At 38.7% G+C, this 21,523-nt stretch overlaps 2 protein-coding genes across 3 annotated transcripts; both read left to right on the plus strand.

The window, feature by feature from the left end:
- The first annotated feature begins 1,973 nt into the window (after positions 1 to 1,973).
- Positions 1,974 to 13,180, plus strand: LOC144438643 (protein SSUH2 homolog). 2 transcript variants are annotated; one of them, XM_078127776.1, is made up of 9 exons: positions 1,974 to 2,109; positions 5,441 to 5,641; positions 7,470 to 7,539; positions 8,073 to 8,202; positions 9,366 to 9,554; positions 10,241 to 10,410; positions 10,862 to 10,954; positions 11,533 to 11,740; positions 12,337 to 13,180. In XM_078127776.1, the coding sequence occupies exons 1-9, from the start codon at positions 2,097 to 2,099 to the stop codon at positions 12,481 to 12,483; spliced, it is 1,221 nt and encodes a 406-aa protein (XP_077983902.1). In that variant the 5' UTR covers positions 1,974 to 2,096; the 3' UTR covers positions 12,484 to 13,180. The 2 variants fall into 2 exon arrangements, with proteins under 2 accessions (XP_077983902.1, XP_077983892.1); XM_078127766.1 differs by lacking the exon at positions 1,974 to 2,109 and adding an exon at positions 4,979 to 5,088.
- A 1,118-nt stretch (positions 13,181 to 14,298) lies between these two features.
- Positions 14,299 to 21,467, plus strand: LOC144438604 (protein SSUH2 homolog). Its single transcript, XM_078127703.1, has 8 exons — positions 14,299 to 14,522; positions 15,550 to 16,075; positions 16,273 to 16,402; positions 16,993 to 17,178; positions 18,030 to 18,199; positions 18,573 to 18,665; positions 19,204 to 19,411; positions 20,049 to 21,467. The coding sequence occupies exons 1-8, from the start codon at positions 14,510 to 14,512 to the stop codon at positions 20,196 to 20,198; spliced, it is 1,476 nt and encodes a 491-aa protein (XP_077983829.1). The 5' UTR covers positions 14,299 to 14,509; the 3' UTR covers positions 20,199 to 21,467.
- Positions 21,468 to 21,523: the final 56 nt, after the last annotated feature.

Consider the following 21,523-nt stretch of genomic DNA (forward strand, 5'->3'; position numbering starts at 1 on the left):
ACACATTTCTGAGGTACAAACATATTTAAATCGCACCAGTCTCAATTTATAAAGAATCTTTGTGCCCAATTCACCACCTCTATCAGCTGAATGTCGATATGTTTCGCACGTAGTTTGTTTTCATGTTGACTTTAGCCGAATAGGGAGCCTATGTTGCCCCTTTAATGATCACTATGAAATGTAATTGTTAGAAGCAGCTTATAAACTAACCTTGATTTTAAACTTAGTCTTAGCACGTTGTGTGAGTATGGTCATTAGAATGACCAGAGTTCATCATTTTTCAATATAGTCGGTAAGGTACTCCGTAACGGAGCGCCCTCGCACATCGGTAAACCCCTAGGCCTCTAGCTCACGAGGCCGGTGAGGGCGGAGCGACACATCGTATTTCAATACTCCTAGCCTAGTATCCGTTCATTTATCCAACGGTTAATCTGATTAAAAGCATTTTTTTAAGCGAAAGATGGGCTGCGTAAATTTTCCAGCATATTTTCTGCCCCATTGCATTTCTAGTTGATACTAGCTCACACATTAGCAAATAAAATCTTCTGTATGATTTTTAAAATATTTTTCTAATCTAGATTTGAGATGAATGGTGACATTTCTGTTTGGTTGTTTGAAGGCAATGCATCGTTTATAGAGATAGACATAGAATTCAAAACATGATGATCATGAATGTCAAGGATTATCAATATTTCCCGTTGTACATGATTATGTGATATAAAAAATTCATTATAATTACATAAATCAATGAATAATCAACTATAGTCTTATAAATTTGATCATTTCAAATACGCGTGGTTATATCGTAAAGTTACCATACCTCATCAATTGAAATGTTGGCTGTGTTTTGGGGGTCTTTATTTGGTTTATTTTTAGCTCTTTCCAAAACCGTTTTCCGGTTTTATTTTTCATCCGACGCTTACTTCAGCGAGTATATCGAGCTGTTGAACGCAATATACATCATTTTCAGACTTTATAGACAACCCCATAAAAAACTTAAGTCATTTTTTGAGAATAGTGACGAGGCACTAGCTAATCGCTTTGCTATTAAACAGCTTATAGCTTGCTTACAACGAAACATTCAGCGCGTACGATTTGAAAATGGCTGATATTAAATTCGAAGCCACGCTAGATGATAAAGTACTCTGTATAATAAATAAGACCACGATAGTGCAGTCCAAGGAATTGCCATGACTTCAAATTACTAACTTGGTGGTAATTCAATTCTATAATATATCAGGAACATTAAAACTGTCGTCTTATTTGTTGTCATGGCAACCTAACACCACTTCTAATACACATAGAATAGTTTACATTAAATTCATTTGATGACGTGTACATACCAAAAAGGCCGAGTTCTATTAATTAATATGTTTCTGTATCAATAATCTTCCATCGTAACAAAGCTAGAAGGACGTTTCGATAATATAACACAATGAATCCGTTGATTTCAATGACACTGCCTGTATTATGTACACTGAATGCCCTCAATAGCAACAACCTTCAATTATGTGTAAAACTCCATTCAACCGTCGATGTCGTCACAATTGCCGCGAAGCCATTCGCCATGAATCAGTAACACTAACAGGTAGAAGGCGTACATGGAGGGGTGGGGGGGGGGGGGGGCGGGGTCAGACTACTAGAGCAAATCTGTGGCTATTTGCCATGGTTCATAAGCTAACAACAATTCCTTGTGACTCGGTTCGTTGATCAGAAGACTATCTATAGATAATAAGTCCATGAAATTAAATATTAATAAAATATTACAGTTCATGTATTTTAGGTAAAATTGAGAAAAACAAGTTTTTTGTCAATTATATCTTACATATGATTTAGTAACATTAAGATTGCGACATCCCGATTTCCTCGCATTCCATATTCCCTCTGCGGCGAATGTTTGGTTGGTTGTTGCATAGCAACTAACAATAATGTTTGCCGTGTATCAATAAACGCGTTCGTTTCAATCGAGAGTGTTGTACTGGCATGGTACATCACACAGTGGGATCTCACACGGGATTTAGTCCTTTCTCGTTCAATTTTTAGCTGGTTACACTTTTTTATCTTTATATTCGCAACGGTAAATCATTATACAAGTCATGGCACATCCAGGTAAGTGTGCCCAGATGTAGACGTTAGAAAATACATGGTGTGTATGTTGTGTAACAGTTAACGTGTAGTGTGCTGTGTACAACAAGCTTTGTACTATTCTTAAAGATCAATAATGTACCAGTGTGTATACGTCATTGAATAGCAGTCTTGACCTGACACATTTATGCATGGCTATGTTGCCACAATTTCCTGTCGTCTCTGGCAGCCGCTCGACCATTTTTGTTTTTAACTGTGTTTTTCAATATGTTTCGCGTATACCAGTATAATACGAGCATACACGTAATATTTCTGAGAAATTATGAAAGGAAGGTAAAACATCGGCGATAACAACACCACCTGTACGCTGTCATTGATGTGTTGTTGTCATGATTTTACATAATTTTAGTTGATTTTAGAGACGGACAATTTTTTGGTTGTTGGAAATATTAAGAGGAAGGGATGAATTGAATGACAAAAAACTGCATCAACGTGTGTACAGAGAAAGTAAGCTAACTCATTGTGCTAGTGAAAGTAGGTCAGTATGTTGTCTGCATAGACTACCGTGACGCTATATACACGTGCATGATGTTGTATTTGATAAGTTTGCTATAAATTGCGACCTATTTTGACAACTGACTACAACCTATTTTGACGACTGACTACAACCTGTTTTGACGACTGGCGATTTGTTTTGTGAACCGGTCGTGACAATTGCTTCGGCAAACGTCGTATATGGCATCTACTTAGTAGGGGTTGGTATTTTATGAAGGGATGTCTAGTGTTTTCCGGGGTTTGTTTTATCAAAAGAATATTTCGAATGTTGTCATTGGCAACGGTATATACATTGGGATTAAGGAGATCAGTGAGATTATATACGGGTATACATATATATATATATGCTGATATTCTGAAAGTGAAATATGCAAACATGCAGCGAAAATAATAACCGCTATTGGAAAATTACATATAGTCATATTATCTCTGTCTCTTGAAATTTCAACTTCGTAGAATACCAATACCCTTCCAAACCTAAAATTCCAATTCACATGAAAATTGTTGTCTATATCTGATTAAACTTACAGTGTACTTACATTGAAAAGCAGTGAAATGTCAGTGTTCACAACGCTCAAGTGCGACTTTAAACTACTTTGCCTGACTAGATTTGTTCTATGTGCAAGAAAAAGACCAGGAAAAAATGCACAGAAACCCCTTTATCCCGACAGTTTGATTGTTATTCAAGTCCCTACATTTTATATGGAACTCAATTCAATTCAAACGTTAGAATTATATGGATGCAGAGTTCTAGAATTCTACGAATACCGCACTTGTTCAACAGGATTGTACTTCCCAGAGGCCTCAGCGCCAGTATCATCTTTGCTTCCCAGAGGTCTTTGCGCCAACGTGAAATATGAAAATGGAACGTGTGTTCTGCTTGGAGAGTTGTTCCATATGACAACTCTGGAATAAAAATGAATGTGATGGAATGATGGTGTAATCGAACAATAACAAACAAAGTCAAACCTAGTTTGGAATAAAAAGATGAATAAAATCCCACATCCCATTGGGCAGAGATGGAATATCTCACACGATTTCGTGTAAGGGGTCTATGGGAATGTTTGTCTCACACGAGCCAAATATCCCAACTCGTGTGAGATATTCCATCACTGCCCACTGACTGGTGTGTGGGATTCTTTTTCTCATGTCCTTTTTTTTCTGGTAGGAAAACAGGTTAAAACCAGGTTATTACTCATTGAAATAGCAACACCAAGGATGTCTTTACTTTGTGTGTATATTTTGTGTAACTCCGCAAAAACATAGTCCTTTAGTTCACATTGAATTTCATAACATGATCGTTTGATTATATTTTTTATCAATACAAACTGTGATGGTTATTAAAATTAAAGTAAAGTGCTACGTTCCATTAAAGCAACAGATAGACTTCATGTTTTAAAATATATGTAGAAGTGTGAACAACATATTCTATTTAAAAATTCTGAGCACTTCTGCATTTAGTGACCTATATACAACTACTTATGCTACTAGACAAGCTTAAATTTGTAAACATTAGTTAATTTGTTGCAATATGTATACACAGAGTATGGCCGAAAATTCTATTGTTGTTACCGGAGCTCGGGGCACACAGCGTGATGGTTCACTTTCAAACATCATGACCGTATAATATTACCAATGCATGAATGTTGAACTACTGGTATGTACATGCACTTATGTAAAATATCAAGTTTACATTCCATTTTCGAGGTCATCGGGGGATAGGAAAACGGCTCTGACGTCTTGTAGTTGTTACTTGTTAGTTAGCATTTCTATAAGAACGTTCCCATTAAATTTCAGACCAATCTGCCCAGTAGTTTTTGAGTTTAAAGATTTTGATCAAAATCACATGTTTGACCCAAATCACACACCGGTGGTAAGATCATTTTGATTTGAACAATTTCCAAACTACACACCAAAGGTGATAAACCCACCAAATATCATGACAATCGGTCCAGCGGTTTTTGAGACAGACATACAGACAGACAGACAGACAGACAGACAGACAGACAGACAGACAGACAGACAGACAGACAGACAGACAGACAGACAGTCACTCACTCACTACTGAACCTTATCAGTTGTGCTTAAAACACGACAATCTATAAATCATATGTGTCGCCAATATTTATCATCTTCGACGTGTCGTTAACGTCAACATTATTAGCCCGTTCACTTTGTTATCGGCCCCCTAGAATGTAGTTCCTGTTCTACATTACACGTTATTCTATTCGTCGATCAATACGTACGCCTGCTGACACCGGAACGTAATAAACCAATCAGCAATAGGTTTATAAAAACAAAATTTAATTTGTGCATTGATATAGAGTTTGAGATCAAATCGATATCACTGGCAGGCCCATACTCTCAGCTTGAAGGAACTTGATAAAAACCTGTCCCGGAACGTCAGACCAAGGGACTACAGCGTTATAAGAATGGACTATCCAACAGGTTTCGTTTTACTTTCGTTGTTACTGTCGTTGTTGACTCCGGACTTTGGAGTCCAGTTGCTGATTTTTCGAGAAAAACTGCAACGTAGAAATTGATGCTTGTTATATACGAAAGCCGTCAGTGGATTTCCGACTTCTAACTTCCTACTTTTATATAAGATTGGCAACGTGGCAAAAAAAAAAAACCCTAGCCGTTCCACAGTAAACCAATATACTTTTCATAGTGCAAATCCACGCATTTGCTATTCTTGATTTTCGAATACCACGTGACCATACATTTAGTCCATGTACATTTCTTTTACACTGTTTCTTATTAGACCTCCCTATCGCTGTTTTTCTTCTCAAACATCCAGGTCAACCCGCTGGAGGCCAGCAACAAGGTCCATGGCAACCATCACAGGGAGGCGGTGGATATAAATGGGATGACGGCCCTGATACTGATCCGGAAGATGACGACGGCAGAGCAGAACCGACCTATGGAGACCCTGAAAATGTATCTAGTATTGAGGGTTATCAACCGATCCAGGGATATGAGAATGTAGGATTTGGACAGGGTAAGTAAAATTGTGAGTTACTAACCAGAGGAGGCCGGAGGGGGTGCAGAGCAGGATGGGTAAAAAACAAGTGCGATAGCTCATAATACGCTGCGAGCCTCCGATCCAAAATTGTGTACACAAACACTTTGATCGCGTGACCCACGTTTACAACATATTCATATTAATTTGACCCATGTCGAAGGTGACCTCGTTTGACAAGTGATGTGACAAGGCAAACATCAGCTGTTTGCAGTGAAGATGTCACTTGACATTACAACATCACACAGTCTATTCTGATGGCAGCACTGCTATTTGTACACGTAACATGTGTAATATGCTGAGAACATTGGAACCCCCGCGTTCTGAAGTTATCCTAAACACAATGCTAGCAATGATGGCGACCAAAATGATTGACACGCGACTTTGTTTTGAACATTATATGTAGTTCCACAAACACACATTCAACTACCAAGTGGTCCTATTGAATAATAAAGTATAGTAAGCATTCAAATAGCAAACATTGTCTCCTATGTCTCTATCTATATCAACCCACTCACACAAACATATACACATTCATCTAAAGACTTTACACTGGCGACGAGGATAAATCAGGAAAACAGAAATCTAGGATGGCTGCACAATCTATTTCGTTCCCACTATTCGAAGCACTTCAAGTGAGAGTGAGAAAACCTAATTGTGGCGATGGCGATTACTAATGCTGAAAGGAAACGCGCATTGCTACAATATTGTGTTGGTGAAGACGTACTACGAAGAATACTATGTAGACTACCAGATACAGAGGTGACAAAAAGGACTATGACAAGACACTTCATACACTCACCAAACAGTTTTCGCCGACCGAAGAAAAGTTTGGAGTGCAACACATTACACATACCAGTTCCGACAAGCATCGCAACTGCCTGGTGAGTCGGTCGCTACATTCTATACTCGACTAAATGACTGTGAAGACATGGAAATCAAAATAGAGATAATTCAAGCAACTTCATTTGTTGATCAGCATCGAAGAAACACTCTTCGTTGTTCCTTCATGAATTGCCGATCACTGTCTAATAAATCTACAGCCATCAATGAATTCCTCCAAGACCATCACTTAGATATTTTAATGCTCGCCGAGACATGGCTTCGTGACAATGAAAGTGATTCATCCCTCATCACAGATGTTCTTCCACCAGGCTATAGTATCATCAGTGTTCCACGTAAAGGTCGTGGGGGAGGCATCGCCACAATCTTTAAATCGTCACTGTCAGTGTTGCAGTGTTGTGGTCGCAGTCAGTGTGTACTTGTGAATTCCACCCAGTCACCATTCTATCCGCTTGACACTGGGGTACCACAGGGATCAAAAGAACAACGACCAACGACCAAAAGAACGGACAATTACACAGAAACAACAATCTGTAAGATTCATTGACGTTTTGCACTGACGAATCCAGCTCAGACAGTGAAACTGAAGAGAAAAATCAGGACTTGTTCAGTAGCAACACTCAGCAAGTTTACGCGACCCTGATCATATCATTGCGCCTCGGGCATATAACCCAATATCAGGGCAATAATATAATATATAATAACACCCTGAAAAGACGTGCTTCATGTGTGTTCGGAAGTTTGTGTCTATTTTGTCAAATAAAAATAAAATTGATGAATTACTGTAAGTATAACTCTGATATTCTAACTAATCACTATAAATAATACAATATTCAAGTAATGTGAAAGTTTACTATTTTATAGCAGTTAGTCTTCTCCCACTAGTATATATTATTATTATTTCACATTGTAGTTAAGTAATAATATATCAACATATATACATGTATTATCATCTTTCCTATAGGAGCTGCTGCCCCACCGCCACCATATCAACCTCCTCCGGACACAGAGAGACCTGCAGAGACATACTCATCGTAAGTTTGTCTGATGACTTTATGTAGATAAAAGACAAATACATATAGACATACGGCTTAAAAAGTGTATAACCTATGAATACATAATTACATGTGTTTGGGGTGCGCGTGCGTGTGCGTGCGTGCATGTGTATGTATGTGTGTGTGTGTTTGTTTGTTTGTTTGTTTGTTTGTTTGTTTGTTTGTTTGTTTGTGTGTTTGAGCCGTAGCTTGAAGCGTCTCTTTTCACTTCTATTTGGACATTCACTGTTTTAACACCATATTACCTCCAACAGTCTTACAAAATAAAGACGTGACACAATGTATTAATATGTTATGTACGATAGGGTTTTGTGCCTACAGTAGAACTGAACTGGGATTTTACATCTGTACATTGTAACATTAATTTTTCTTTTTTTCAACAAAAATTGTCCAATAGGTTTGGTGTTTGCTTTGAAGTAACAAATACAAATTTGCTGTGTTAGACACAAAATCAACATATCTTTACATTTTGTATTCGATTTATCTCTTCGTTTTTTATCGTTTTGTTACAGTAATGCTAATATCACCGAAGACGAGGCTCGTGACGCCATGGTCCGATTTGTTAATGACAACTGTTGCTATGGGTCCAAACCTGCAAAAGAAATGTCGATAGAATCAATAGCCCCATCAAGTGCTCTACACGTAAGTGGTTACACAATTCTAAATATAGTAATGCATTGTGTATAAATATACTAGGTAGAGAGAACTACAACTCTTCTATTAGATTTTAAAGACATTGCATGGTTTGTTGATTTTTAAAAAATACTTTTAACTACTGGTGTCTAAGTACTGAATTCACAAAGCCCGTTTGGACTATTTCAAACCCGAATTTAAGAAGATTGAACCAACCTAATGGTTGGGGTTGGGTGTGAAAAACAACGAATTTGACCTTCGCAAATAAAATATGAAATATTCTTTGATAAGTACAATCAAGTTGTTTTTTTGGATAAGTCATTCATTAGTTGTAATTGAAAACATGGGTTTTGGAAATAAATGTACCTTGCATATTCTACAATGCGATGTATTTAGGGGAGAGATCAAATGTTCAATGATAAAAAAAAGACAATTCTACTTTGGGGGTGGGGGGGTGTGTGGAGTGAGCCATTTTAGTTTCCATCCAACAAAATATACTTTACTTTTAAAAATGGATGTTTTGTACACCTAAATACAAATATTAATAATGGAAGAATGTTTTTGCTATAGTAAATGCATGGCACTAAAATAAAGTAAAATGTCAACAAAAGAGCTTTTTTACTCACCGCAGTCACTACATACTGGCTTCATGATTCATAGCACTACATACTACTAAATACTGATTTGAAATTGATTGTGCAGTCTGAAACAATTTTCAATTTGCCCAAATTAGTTGTGTGTGTGTGTGGGGGGGGGGGGGTCCTGAGGCCTTAGTATAGGAATTTAGTTTTTTATCCTACTATACATTGAACTATTGAGCTCGCCCCTTACAAATAAAGCTATTTTTCGCTTGACAGAAATCTTATCAACGTTGCCACAGTCTATGGACACATAACAATAACAAAAGTAACATTATTACACATTTTATTTGTGTCAAATAACATGTATATCTCAACACGTTACATCATTTACAATGTAACAATAATGTGCTAAGATAAAAGTGTCTCACACAAACAAAAAGTAACAATGTTTCTTCTGTAATTAGGTTTTGCGCCCTAGCCAGTCGATAAAATGTAGCAATGTTAATATATTAAAATCAGTCTGATTATAAATACAGCTTGCTGAGAATTCGGCAACTTTATAAATGACGTCACTTTTACATAATATTACAGTATGAACTTGAAACTTTCACTGAGACTCGTTACACCAGTCGAGCCTGGACACCATACAATGGCTACGAACATGTTGACGGACCAATGAATGGCTACCCACCAGGACAATGGGACATCCCAGCTTCTGCAAGTATGTTATTCCATGATGAAGTCAGAGAAATGGAAGTCCCGCATACCGCTTTTGTTCTGGTAAGTAAGTTTTAAAGTCATCAAATTTCGATGTATATGGTGATTGACAATGTCAAATGTCAGTTGCATGCCAAAGTTCATACAGGTGTAACGAACGAAGCTCTTCTTAAAAAAGCTGTTCGTTAATGATTATTTCTCGGTGACGGGGATTTTTTTGTATTGGTCATGGGAAGGGCAAACAGTCAGTATTTATTTTGATACGGGGGGGGGGTGAGGGGGGAAGGGAGACGGACAGAGATATATTTTGGACAGTATGCATGTGGGTTCACCGGAAGGGCACGTCGAGAAGTGTATATTCGAAAAGCATATAGCCCAGTAACATTGTTTTCGAAATTTGACTCGTTGGCTATATACCGTAAAGATCATGGCCAATTTGGTTATGTGTCTACCTTCTGTCACCACTCGACCGGGCCCCACCCCAACCCCTCCAAAAATTCACTGTTGGAAATTAATGTAAACCTGTTATGAACTAAAACTTTATTATGCTCGTTTACTACCATTTTAATTTCAAATTACTACTACAATACAAAGATTTCCGAAGAACATGTTCGTTGTTGGAGTGTTTTCTACAGAGAAGAAATATCATATTCCCGATATAACACTAGCTTCTTCTGAAGCATAAAGTCCTTCGTGATCAAAAACGCTTCCTCTTCGTTTCAAAAACACTTCCTCTTTCTCAATTTCAGCCGTGTCATGTGTGTCATGCCAGAGGTTTCAACCGCTGTCATCGTTGCTATGGTCGTGGTCGTGTACGTTGTCATTCATGCAATGCAAGTGGTCATGTATGGAAAACTAACCCTGAAGGTCACCGCTATCAAGATATGTGTCATTGGTGTCATGGTTCCGGAAGAAAATCGTAAGTCCAGTGCATATTAGAATCCAACCCAATTAACAGAATTTTAGAATAATTATGCAAAGCTGACATTTTACTCGAAGTGCATTAAACTAACCCTACACTCTGACACAATGGAGTTTACTATCGTGATATACAGGGTTTATTTAATAATGTCATTACATTTTGGAACACATAACGCCTTCGGCGGGGGTTATTGCTTAAACATATCTTTCTATATTGGACTACAGATCACGTGATTATATTCAGAATCTCGTATCGTTTTCAAACAGTGATGAATTTTCCCAGAGTTCCATTAAAATATTACCTAATTATAGAAATTTCATCAATTTGATGATATTAAAATGACCTAATTCAGCAAAGTAAGCAAGACATGAACTTGATTGCACATAACATTTTCTGAGCTTATACGAATTGCATACACTAAAACTGAGTTTCTCCTCGTTGACTGTAGGTGTATTACATGTGGTGGTGATGGTCGTATTACATGCACTGCATGCAAGGGTTGTCGTATGATAAAACACTATATCAAGCTGACCATTAAATTGTAAGTACGGGTTATCAAATTATAAAGTACCGTATCAAATAGATAGATCCTATATGTATAGCTTATGTAATGAATGTAAGATGTGTCACATGATAATTTAGAGTGGCGACATCTTGTGTGATGTTGTACAATTTAAAGGCCCACTTAAACTTTAGGTGTAAATAAAACAGTTGTCTGACAAAACTATAGGAAAAAGTTGGCCAAGAATCAAAGAGAATAACCCTAATGTAATCCTCATGACTCCACTGATAAGATAACACATGTGTGAGAAACTTGGATTGAAACCCTGGCCTTTAACTCGAACGACGAGAGAGAGAGAGAGAGAGAGAGAGAGAGAGAGAGAGAGAGAGAGAGAGAGAGAGAGAGAGAGAGAGAGAGAGAGAGAGAGAGAGAGAGAGAGAGAGAGAGAGAGAGAGAGAGAGGGGGGGGGGGGAGGGAGGGAGAGAGAAGGGGACATAGACAGCTAGACAAGTGAAGACAGACAGACGGATAGATAGACAGACAGACTAGACAGACAGCGAGTCAAACAGATGACGATTTATTCACTGATAATTAACCAAAGATGGTTACATTTTCAGCACCAATCATAAAAATGATTACATTATGGAGAAGACTGATATGCCAGACCATTTAATACGCACTGTCAGTGGACAAGTCATATTTGAACAGACCTTGCCCTATTTATGGCCTATCTCCAGCTATCCAGTGGCCGAAATTAACAACCACTCTCAGAGGATCATGGGTGAACACCGTAGTGCCTTCAGTATGGAACGACAAATACAACAAGTAAGAAATTCTTAGTATGACCCACGCAAGTATAAACATTTATCGGCTTTTGCCATTATTGTATACGTACTTGGAATAATTGACTGACATATGACGACTTTTGAATTTAACGACGTAAATACTGTAAGGTCACTTTTAAAAAGGCAAATATTGTGACCATGATATTTTTTACCATTGAAGTATTTACTTTAACCAAGAGATAAAGATAATTTATATTCGTTTAGTCTAAAAATTGAGTTGAGTTAGGCTAAAATATTATGGAACACGAGGCAGATTAGTCGAATAATTCTAGCGGCAAAGTAGTTTACCGAGGAGGTTGATCGTCAAAAGAAAAAAAAAGTAATTTTGGCGGCAAAATATTGAGGATGTTGGTCGTCAAAAGATATACGAATGTAGTTTTGGTGGCAAAGTAGTCTACCGACAGTACACACTATTGTATTTCTGATAATATTACAAAACACAAATAATAAGTCGAGAGTTATAATAAAGTATCGTTCTAGTATCAAATGTCCGATTTCTTCATTTATGTCACCCTGGAAATCGGAGTTTTACGTGTGTTAAAATGTCACAATTATTTTTCAATTTTCTGTCTACAGCGTCAACGTTTGAGAGCTGTGCCGGTGTCTGAGTGTATGTACAAGTGGAAGGATACGAGAACACGTTTTTGGGTGTTCGGAAATGAACGTAATGTGCACGCACCGGACTACCCACAACAGTGTTGTTGTGGCTGTTCTATCCTCTAAACACACACACGTCAGGATGGGATCGACTTCAAAGTACAACTTTGGAGCGAGAGCCTCGGAGGGGCCAAGGAAAGGATGCTGGTGGGTGAGGTGGGGGGGACTAATTCACAGTGCAAGGTTAATCTATTAAAAGTTTGTCAGAAATCCGTATATTTTTAAAAGCAAGATGCCAATGTTAGTAAAGTATCGTTTGTTTGTTTGTTTGTCTGTCTGTCTGTCTGTCTGTCTGTCTGTCTGTCTGTCTGTCTGTTTGTTTGTTTGTTTGTTTGTTTGTTTGTTTGTTGAATTGGAATATATCCATGATATCAGAGTACTAAAACATCTGACTTGCTATGCTTTGAAATATTAAACTTTTTTATTGTGACGGAAAGTGACATGTGTATGTATGTATGTATGTGTGTGTGCGTGCGTGCGTGCGTGCGCGCGCGTGCGTGTGTGTGTGTGTTTATGTATTCAAGTATATACTTATGTATGGTGATAGATGAATTGAAGGAAATCAACAGGTTGCCACCATTATTTCTATCAGCTAGCTGTCATCTGTAAATCCAGTTTGTGGATATCATTTTCCTTACATTCGAAACTCTGTCTGGAAATTTACAATTATTGTCACCAAATCCGTAGAGACGGAAAATCTTCCTCAAACTACTTTTAATGTAATCAACGTTAATTTGCTATATGTGATCTTTCAAGTCTGAAAACAAAGGAATGGAAATAAAATTATTGTTTCTGCGAATTTTTGATCACCAAACTTGCGTGTTGTGTATATTTTCTGACGATGAAACTATTGGTTGGAATAACAACGACAATCTGGGGACAATGTCGCCAATTTGAGTATTTCTTTTTCCAGATGTAAACACATTGTCAATTCGCTGAATTATTATCCGAACATGTCGTTTCACCAACGGCTACATGTGAGGGATAGTCAATCTGAAAATCCGATCTATATGTGGGCTAATTTACCTCGGAATTTTTGCCTGAATTGACATTCCTGATACATGTTTACGTTTTCGACTTGATGACCGCCTCTGTTGGAGGGATAGTCTGGTGAAAGTAATCTACGGGTTCTATGCTGTAACATATCCTCTCATCCGTTCCTAATAAAACATGGCACCCTTCCCCGGGCTTTGCCAACCACATTCATTTACACGTAATATTTCCCACCCCCTCTCCCCCTGTCTCCAGACGGTAAAATCACAGGGTTAGGCGAGCGTGTAACTGATTGATCGAGCGATCGGTCATTTTATTGATTGATTGATTATTTGACTGAATGATTGATCGATTGAATGATTAAATTTTGTGGTGAAATAAAACTTATTTTGTGTGCGATGATTGATCAACTGAATGATTTTTGTGGTGATATAAACCCTTTTTTCTTACTCTCCTTGGCTAGTCTTCTCTCTGTGATAAAATACGTCGACGTGTCGCTCCGCCCTCACCGGCCTCCTCTCTCCCGACGTCCGAGGGGTTGGCCGATGTGTGAGGGCGCCATGTCGTACGTTACAGACTACCCCTGTCTCGTGATAGTGGAAGCTCTCCCCCATAATATCAGCTGTACTTTTTTTCCATTTTATGTAAAAAGTATAACTTCTGTGGGGTTTTCCTTACATCTTGAAGTCTTAATAACTTGGACAATATTATAACCGTTGTCTGAATTTCATCAAGAGTTTCATACCATATGTGACACCACCACAACCCCACCCCCCCCCCATCCCCACCCCCATAAGTGTGAGCACACTCAGCATTGCACAATCATTTGCTTGAGGTAAGTAATTGTCTGAGCCAAACGCCCCGGTTAAATTTTTAAAAGGCGATTGTTTGTGTATGGGTTGCTTGACAACGCACCTATATAGGGCGAACTCTATTCAACCACACAATTATACACGTATATGACAATGGAAGCTGTCAGAGTTTGTCACAATAATCGCTGACCACACTGCACTACTGGGTTCACTTGGTATGGTTCGTCTGATATAGTGTAACCAGTATTTCTGTTATCGTTTCGTGTTATACCACCTTTCTACCCGTCATGGCTTTACCAGGTGAGTGAACTTTGTTTTACGAAGTTACCTTTTCTGCATTAAATTCCAAAATCTCTTTCGTTTCACTGTTATATAATGTTTGACATACGTGTGAGTCCACAGAACCGCCATGACGGTCTCATATACAATATTCCAGTAAATCAGTGTTTACCTGACGTCACACACTGCTTCCATTTGACTTAAGCTGGTCGCTGATCATTTTTTTTTTTATATATTGTGTCAATTGCAACGGATTTGAAATTGACACAGTTAAACTTTGTGTCAATTTCAATTGTCTGAATATAACATGTATATGTGTAGACCTTGGATTTGGCATACCTGACCTAGTTTTAGTTTACATTGGCTTCGACACGTGAAGGACATTGGACACTCGTGTTTGGAGATCATAAAAAAGGGTTTATGTTCAGCACCTAAACCCATTTCTACCCTGTACTACATACGTCTAAACGTCAGAGAAGTCAGTCCACTGTTCTCAGTAAATTCTTGCCTACAGGTATTAAATGACCTATGATGTCTCGTGTTCTAAGACACTCAAATATGATGTGTTGTGGTATTGACTTATCAACTCTGAATATAGCTATCGTTATGTACATTGTCTGTAGGTACATGCAGGTCAAACCTCTCAAAGGAAGTCTACTGGCATCCAAGCTAGTCTTATAGGGTACACAGAAAATCTGTGTCCTCATGAATATGTACTCTTAAGCATATGGCAAACACATGCCGTACTTGTAACGAATCTGTCAAAACACACACACATACACACACGCACGCACGCACGCGCGCGCGCGCGCGCACACACACACACACACATACATACATACATACATACATACATACATACATACATACATACATGTCATACATACATACATACATACATACATACATACATACATACATACACACACAGACACACACAGACACACACACACACACACACACACACACACACACACACACACACACACACACACACACACACACACACACACGTTGTTTGAGCTATTTCCTTCCCGTATATTATCAGGGCAGCCAATGGAGGGACAAGTCTACAATCCTTGGGCCAATGTCAACGTCGGAGAAACCCTACCAGGCTACAGTGCAGGTGTAAATTACGACCCAAAACAATCAGGGGGCAACTACGGACCAAACCAACCTGGAGCCAACTATGGACCAAACCAACCAGGGGCCAATTTCGGACCAAACCAACCTGGAGCCAACTACGGACCAAACCAACCAGGGGCCAACTACGGACCAAACCAACCAGGGGCCAATTACGGACCAAACCAACCAGGGGCCAATTACGGTCCAGACCAACCAGGGGCCAACTATGGGCCAAACCAAGCAGGGGCCAACTACGGACCAAACCAACCAGGGGCCAATTACGGACCAAACCAACCAGGGGCCAATTACGGTCCAGACCAACCAGGGGCCAACTATGGGCCAAACCAACCAGGCTACAATCCAGGCGCCAACTATCATGGAGGGGGACTTCCACCACCACAACATCATGTACCACCGGGGTCGGCGAGACCACCTGAAATATCTACATCGTAAGTTGGACTTCGTAGGTCAATTATGACAATCTTACCATGTCAATAGATGTAAGTCTTAAAATAAAGTTTTCAATAAAACAGATTTTAATTTTCGCATACGCGATAGTCAACTAATATGGTAGTGAACGGAGAGAAAACTATTTGATTCCTCTCATTAGTATATTTTCATTTCTTTCATCTATAATCTCTCACAGGGCAGCTAATGTCACGGAGGAAGATGCGCGAGAACTGTTACTTGAATATGTTAATCAACAAAGTTGTTGGGGTTCCAAGGCTGCCAAACAAATGACAATAGAAGCTATTCACCCATCAAGTGCTCTTCATGTAAGTATTGATTGATTGATGGGATATTTATATGAATTATGATGCACTGCGTACAATTAACTATGTTGACTGCTGAACTCTTGTTTTGCTTCCAATGTTTCTGTCTGTCTGTCTGTCTGTCTGTCTGTCTGTCTGTCTGTCTGTCTGTCTGTCTGTCTGTCTGCCTGCCTGCCTGTCTTTCCGTCCGTGCCTGTCTGTATGTCTGTCTGTCTGCCTGTCTGTCTGCGTGCCTGCCATATGTCTATCAGTCAGTATGTATTTGTCTATAAATCTATCTCTGTAGACCTTGCATTGTTTTCCCACTATAAACAACCTATCTAATATCGCTATTATCGTATTTCGTGTTACATGTGTTGATGTTTCCGAACAGTGCCATTTTACGACACGTTTATTGAAGTTTACTCTGACAATTTCTGAGTGTGTACAGGAATCAAATCATTAAGGTTATGTAAATGCCATGCTACAAGTCTCTCTTTCAAGTAGTGTGAATTTAGTACGTTTCGGTAAGTATAACGACACAATTTTTTATTTTTTTATGGTAAAACTAACACAGTGCTCCTTTAATTGTATATTTTCCCATTCCATTTCAGTACCAACTCGAAACATTTACAGAGTCTCGGTACACCAGCCGAGATTACGAACCGTACTCCGGTGGTCGCATTGATGGCCCAGAGAATGGAAAACCACCGGACATGTGGGATATGCCATGTAAACCTGGAGCGTTCTTTTACACTCAAAACAGATACATCGAAATTCCACACACGGCAAATATTCAGGTACTTCTAAAACGTCTTCAAGTGGGGGTTTTAAATTTAAAAAAAACAGACAACGATCGCAATTTGAGAGGACATTTCTATGTGAGTTGAGACTTGGTGAATTGTTATATTCAACCAAATGCATAGTCGAGTTCCAAACTGGTACAGTATTACGTATCAAAAACTTCATTACTTAAAAAAAAGTAATGAAGCTTTTAATACGTGATACTGTACTAGTTTGGAACTAGACACCAAACGCAACGATTATTTCCAGTAATAGACAGGTTCGGCTACAAGTTTTACGTAGTAGTGTGTATGCTGCTACTTTGCAAAGATAGAACAAACAGCAATGACTGTGTGCTATTGAACACATATTGCCTGGCCATGAGGGCTATAGCACCCGTTTATTACACCCGAGGGACTGTGAGTTACCAGAATCACATGCTATTTCCCGAGGCCAACGGCCGAGGGAAATAGCATGTGATTCTGGTAACTCACAGTCACGAGGGGGTAATGAACGGGTGCTATAGCCCGAATATAGGCCAGGCAATATGTGTTTTATAATATACCTCATGCTGTGAACTCGCGGTGGCAGACGACATCGTCAGAAGCTGCCATTTTGACCTGCTGTGAACGCGCGGTGGTCACGTGACTATGTAAAAATTGATGGGACTATTCCCCAAGGGAAGTAGTCATTCTATTTTCCTATCACGTGACTGATTCTAGCGAATCATGGCACAGCATTATCACTAGGTATATTATAAATATATATATCTTTACCTTGTGGCCAGTCTCACAGAACATGGTATCTTGTCTAATCCAAACTGCATGCTCAATTCTTAACGATTGTAGTTCTTCTTGACACATTACAGCCATGTGATGGTTGCCAAGCCAAGGGTTATAATCGATGCACTACCTGTCAGGCAAGCGGCAAAGTCACGTGTACATCGTGTAGTGGACGCGGACATACGTGGTCCACTGGTCCGGATGGTAAGAGGGAAGAAAAGACGTGTACTTGGTGTCATGGGTCAGGAGAAAAAGTGTACGTACAAACACAGATTTCACCTTCATAAATTCACAATGTATTCTTCCCAAAGATAATTCTTATTGAATCAATACACTTTGTATTTGTTCCATGAAACAAGTCTTCTTCGTTTGAAGACATAGCATATATAGCTATAAAATTATTGTGCCTTCGTCGTTCTTAATCAGTAATCTTGGACAAGGCTCACACAACTAAAGAAGTGGTCTGAGGTCAGACCATGGGTCCAACGTCTATCCTAGACGGCATTTATGTGATAATATTAGCACAGACACTGGAATGGTGTCTTGCATAATACTATCCTATTGTGCGTGGAATGAACCTACTAGTATATAGCAATAACATTGCAAATGTTGCATGTTTCATTATTTAGATGTACACGTTGCAATGGTAGTGGTCGAATCACGTGCACTAAATGCCGTGGTAAATGTCAACTTAGATATTTCATGTTGCTGACCGTCAGCTAGTAAGTATTAACATTATTCGATTTTCTGATAGTACAATAGAAACCAGTTAAAATGCAACAGAATGTCGATCGTCTGACGCGACAAACATCACTATAATTTTTATTAACAGTACCTACATCATACCCGAGATGTGACAGTGATTATTTCCAAAGGGTACACAAGGAGGGGGTTAGTGTAGCTGCTAAACCGTCGGTATTTCTTTGTTATTACGAGCACTGAATGTACATCTACGGAATCCAAGGCTGTGTGCCCCGATTACTATCACCCTTCGGCTTTTGTTCGGCAATCTTCGGAACACAGATCTGAGGTCTTGTTACAAGGCGCCGATTTGGGGTGGGGTGTAACAGAGTAGTTGTTTGTACATAAGAGCTGAATGATTAATTTCAATAAATGTTAGAAGAATTTAAATTCAACACATGTAAAGAAAATGTAATTAATGTTTGTTAAATTGATATGAACTACTTTTTGTTGGTGGTGGTGTGTTTATTTGTCGTGATGATCCAGATTCACTAAATATTTGTGTACGTGTATCTACAGCGTTAACCACGTGACAGGACACGTGATGGATAAATCGGGACTAGCTAAAGAGATGATTGAGAATGTAAGTGGTACTACCGTGTTCCAACAAGAAGATCTAAAAGTGACACCAATGTCATCCTACCCAGTGGCAGAAATCAATCACCATTCAGCTAGGATTGTGGATGAACACCGTAGATCCTACTCTGGTTTGAAACAACACCAACAGGTATGTATTTAGATGGTATTCCTCAAGACTTTTCTTCGTTCAGTCAAGGAAAATACGAGTGACCTAAGGGGTCTTTGTCACTACTCGTAGTGACAGCCCTAGGCCACGAGTATTTTCCGACTGAATGAAAACAGATATTGGAACAGTGCCAGTAATATCAAAGAAAAATCGGGGGAAGTAATGGTAATTTTGAACCCTTTGACTCATATTTTGAACACAGCAGAGCCAGTGACGTACGTATACTATACGTACATATAGACACGCGTTGTCGTGACATCATTAGACCGGCGTTGTCGTGACGTAGAACGACTAGAGTATATATTCCTGTAATAGACTATATTTAACGGCTTTCAAAAATACTCGCGCTCAATTTTCAAAAATTATTTCTCCAGGTAGCGATTACAGAATGTATTTATTGTATATATACTTACCTAGGTATTACTTGACGAGAGAGGTGAACAGAATAATTCTTTTAGCACTGAACTATGAATTTTGGATATACACAACATGTACTGCAAATATCCGAGTATAACCGAATAGAATCCGAACACCATCCGAGTAGAGCCGAACCACCCACCCCCACATCCCCCAGCATGAGTCGTACTAATCTAACAATATTTTTATTTTGTATTGGCAGCGACATAAACTTCGAGTTGTTCCAGTCTCACAGTGTTGGTATAAATGGGAGAAAACTAACACGTGTTTCTGGGTGTATGGAACGGAACGTAAAATATACACACCTGATTATCCACAACAAAGCTGTTATGGCTGTTGCTCTGTTTTGTGACGAAATAAGACAAAGAGAACTTGGAATTTACAATAAAACTGGTGATAGAAGACATATGTTTGAGATCATATATGTCTGAATTGGATTGGATATATAATACAAATTTTACATTAATTAAAAGTTCCGTCTACCATGATATTGCTTATTACCCAAAAAGGTTATATCGTAAACGGATGCAAGCAATTCAATTCAAAGAGTGACACGTTCACCTTGCATTTTCAGTACTTTATGCATTTACAGTATAATAATAATCAATGCGTTGATTCAGCCACTTGTTGAAAAGTCTGTACAATTTTCTTTTTACTGCTCTGTTTAACATTCCCAGAGAAAAGTTTTTACCGAGAGAGTCGACTAGTTTTTTTTCTCTCAACCAAACATTTGCATAATTTATCAGCTCCGTCGAACAACTAGACTGTCAGATACGTCGTGTCGCCCCCGTCATGGCGTACCGTACAGACTATTGAACAACTGACACTAACCTTGTAACGTCCGAGACCAATTATTCAGTCGGGAGTTCCCTGAACAGCCGTTTATAATTGTTTACATATATATAAAACTTTTTAGTCTGTATTGTTTTATACACATGTAGTTTACTTTTGTTTTGTTTTTCTGTAACACTGTCATTTGGGCTTATGGCTTCAAATGCAATAAACTAAACTGTAACGTACAGTTTCTAGAACGATGACATATCACCAGATTCAATATTATAATCTTCTCAGTGTCTTGCATTAGATTATATATAATTACTATTATATGATATATACTTTGTCTTGGAATTATGAATCCATTGTTTAAGATTTGAAAGAAGATAGAACATCAGAAGTGGAACATTTCTAAAGATGACTCGTATCACACTTGTTCAACATTACGGATAACCAATGGTGAATTTAGTCTCTAAGATGTACGTACTAGTACTACGTACTCACACAGTCAACCCCCTCGCCGGTGAGGGCGGACCGACACGATGTATCTTATAGTCTAACGATGAATCCAAAGCGAGAGATTTGTTTCGTATAGGGACATGTTCCCATCGTCTATAAGTGGCCGGGATGCCACTTTTTGACGTAGCGACGTAGCTGTATCCAATTTGGACAAATAAAATGTTTGGATAAAGATACAGTATACTTTGCACATCTGGGAAGGGAAAACTCCTGACCGTAGTTGTGAGTGAAATATTCTGATACCCTCATGCTTATTAACATATACCCAGACAGACACCCAGACAGACACTCGGACAGAAGACAAGAGTCGGTAAAATACCCCTATAACCACCCCTTTATTCAAAATCATTATAGTTATATATAACACGATTAAAATGAAACTTA

This window comes from Glandiceps talaboti, chromosome 1, assembly GCF_964340395.1.
Source record: "Glandiceps talaboti chromosome 1, keGlaTala1.1, whole genome shotgun sequence".
Classification (NCBI taxonomy): Eukaryota; Metazoa; Hemichordata; class Enteropneusta; family Spengelidae; genus Glandiceps; species Glandiceps talaboti.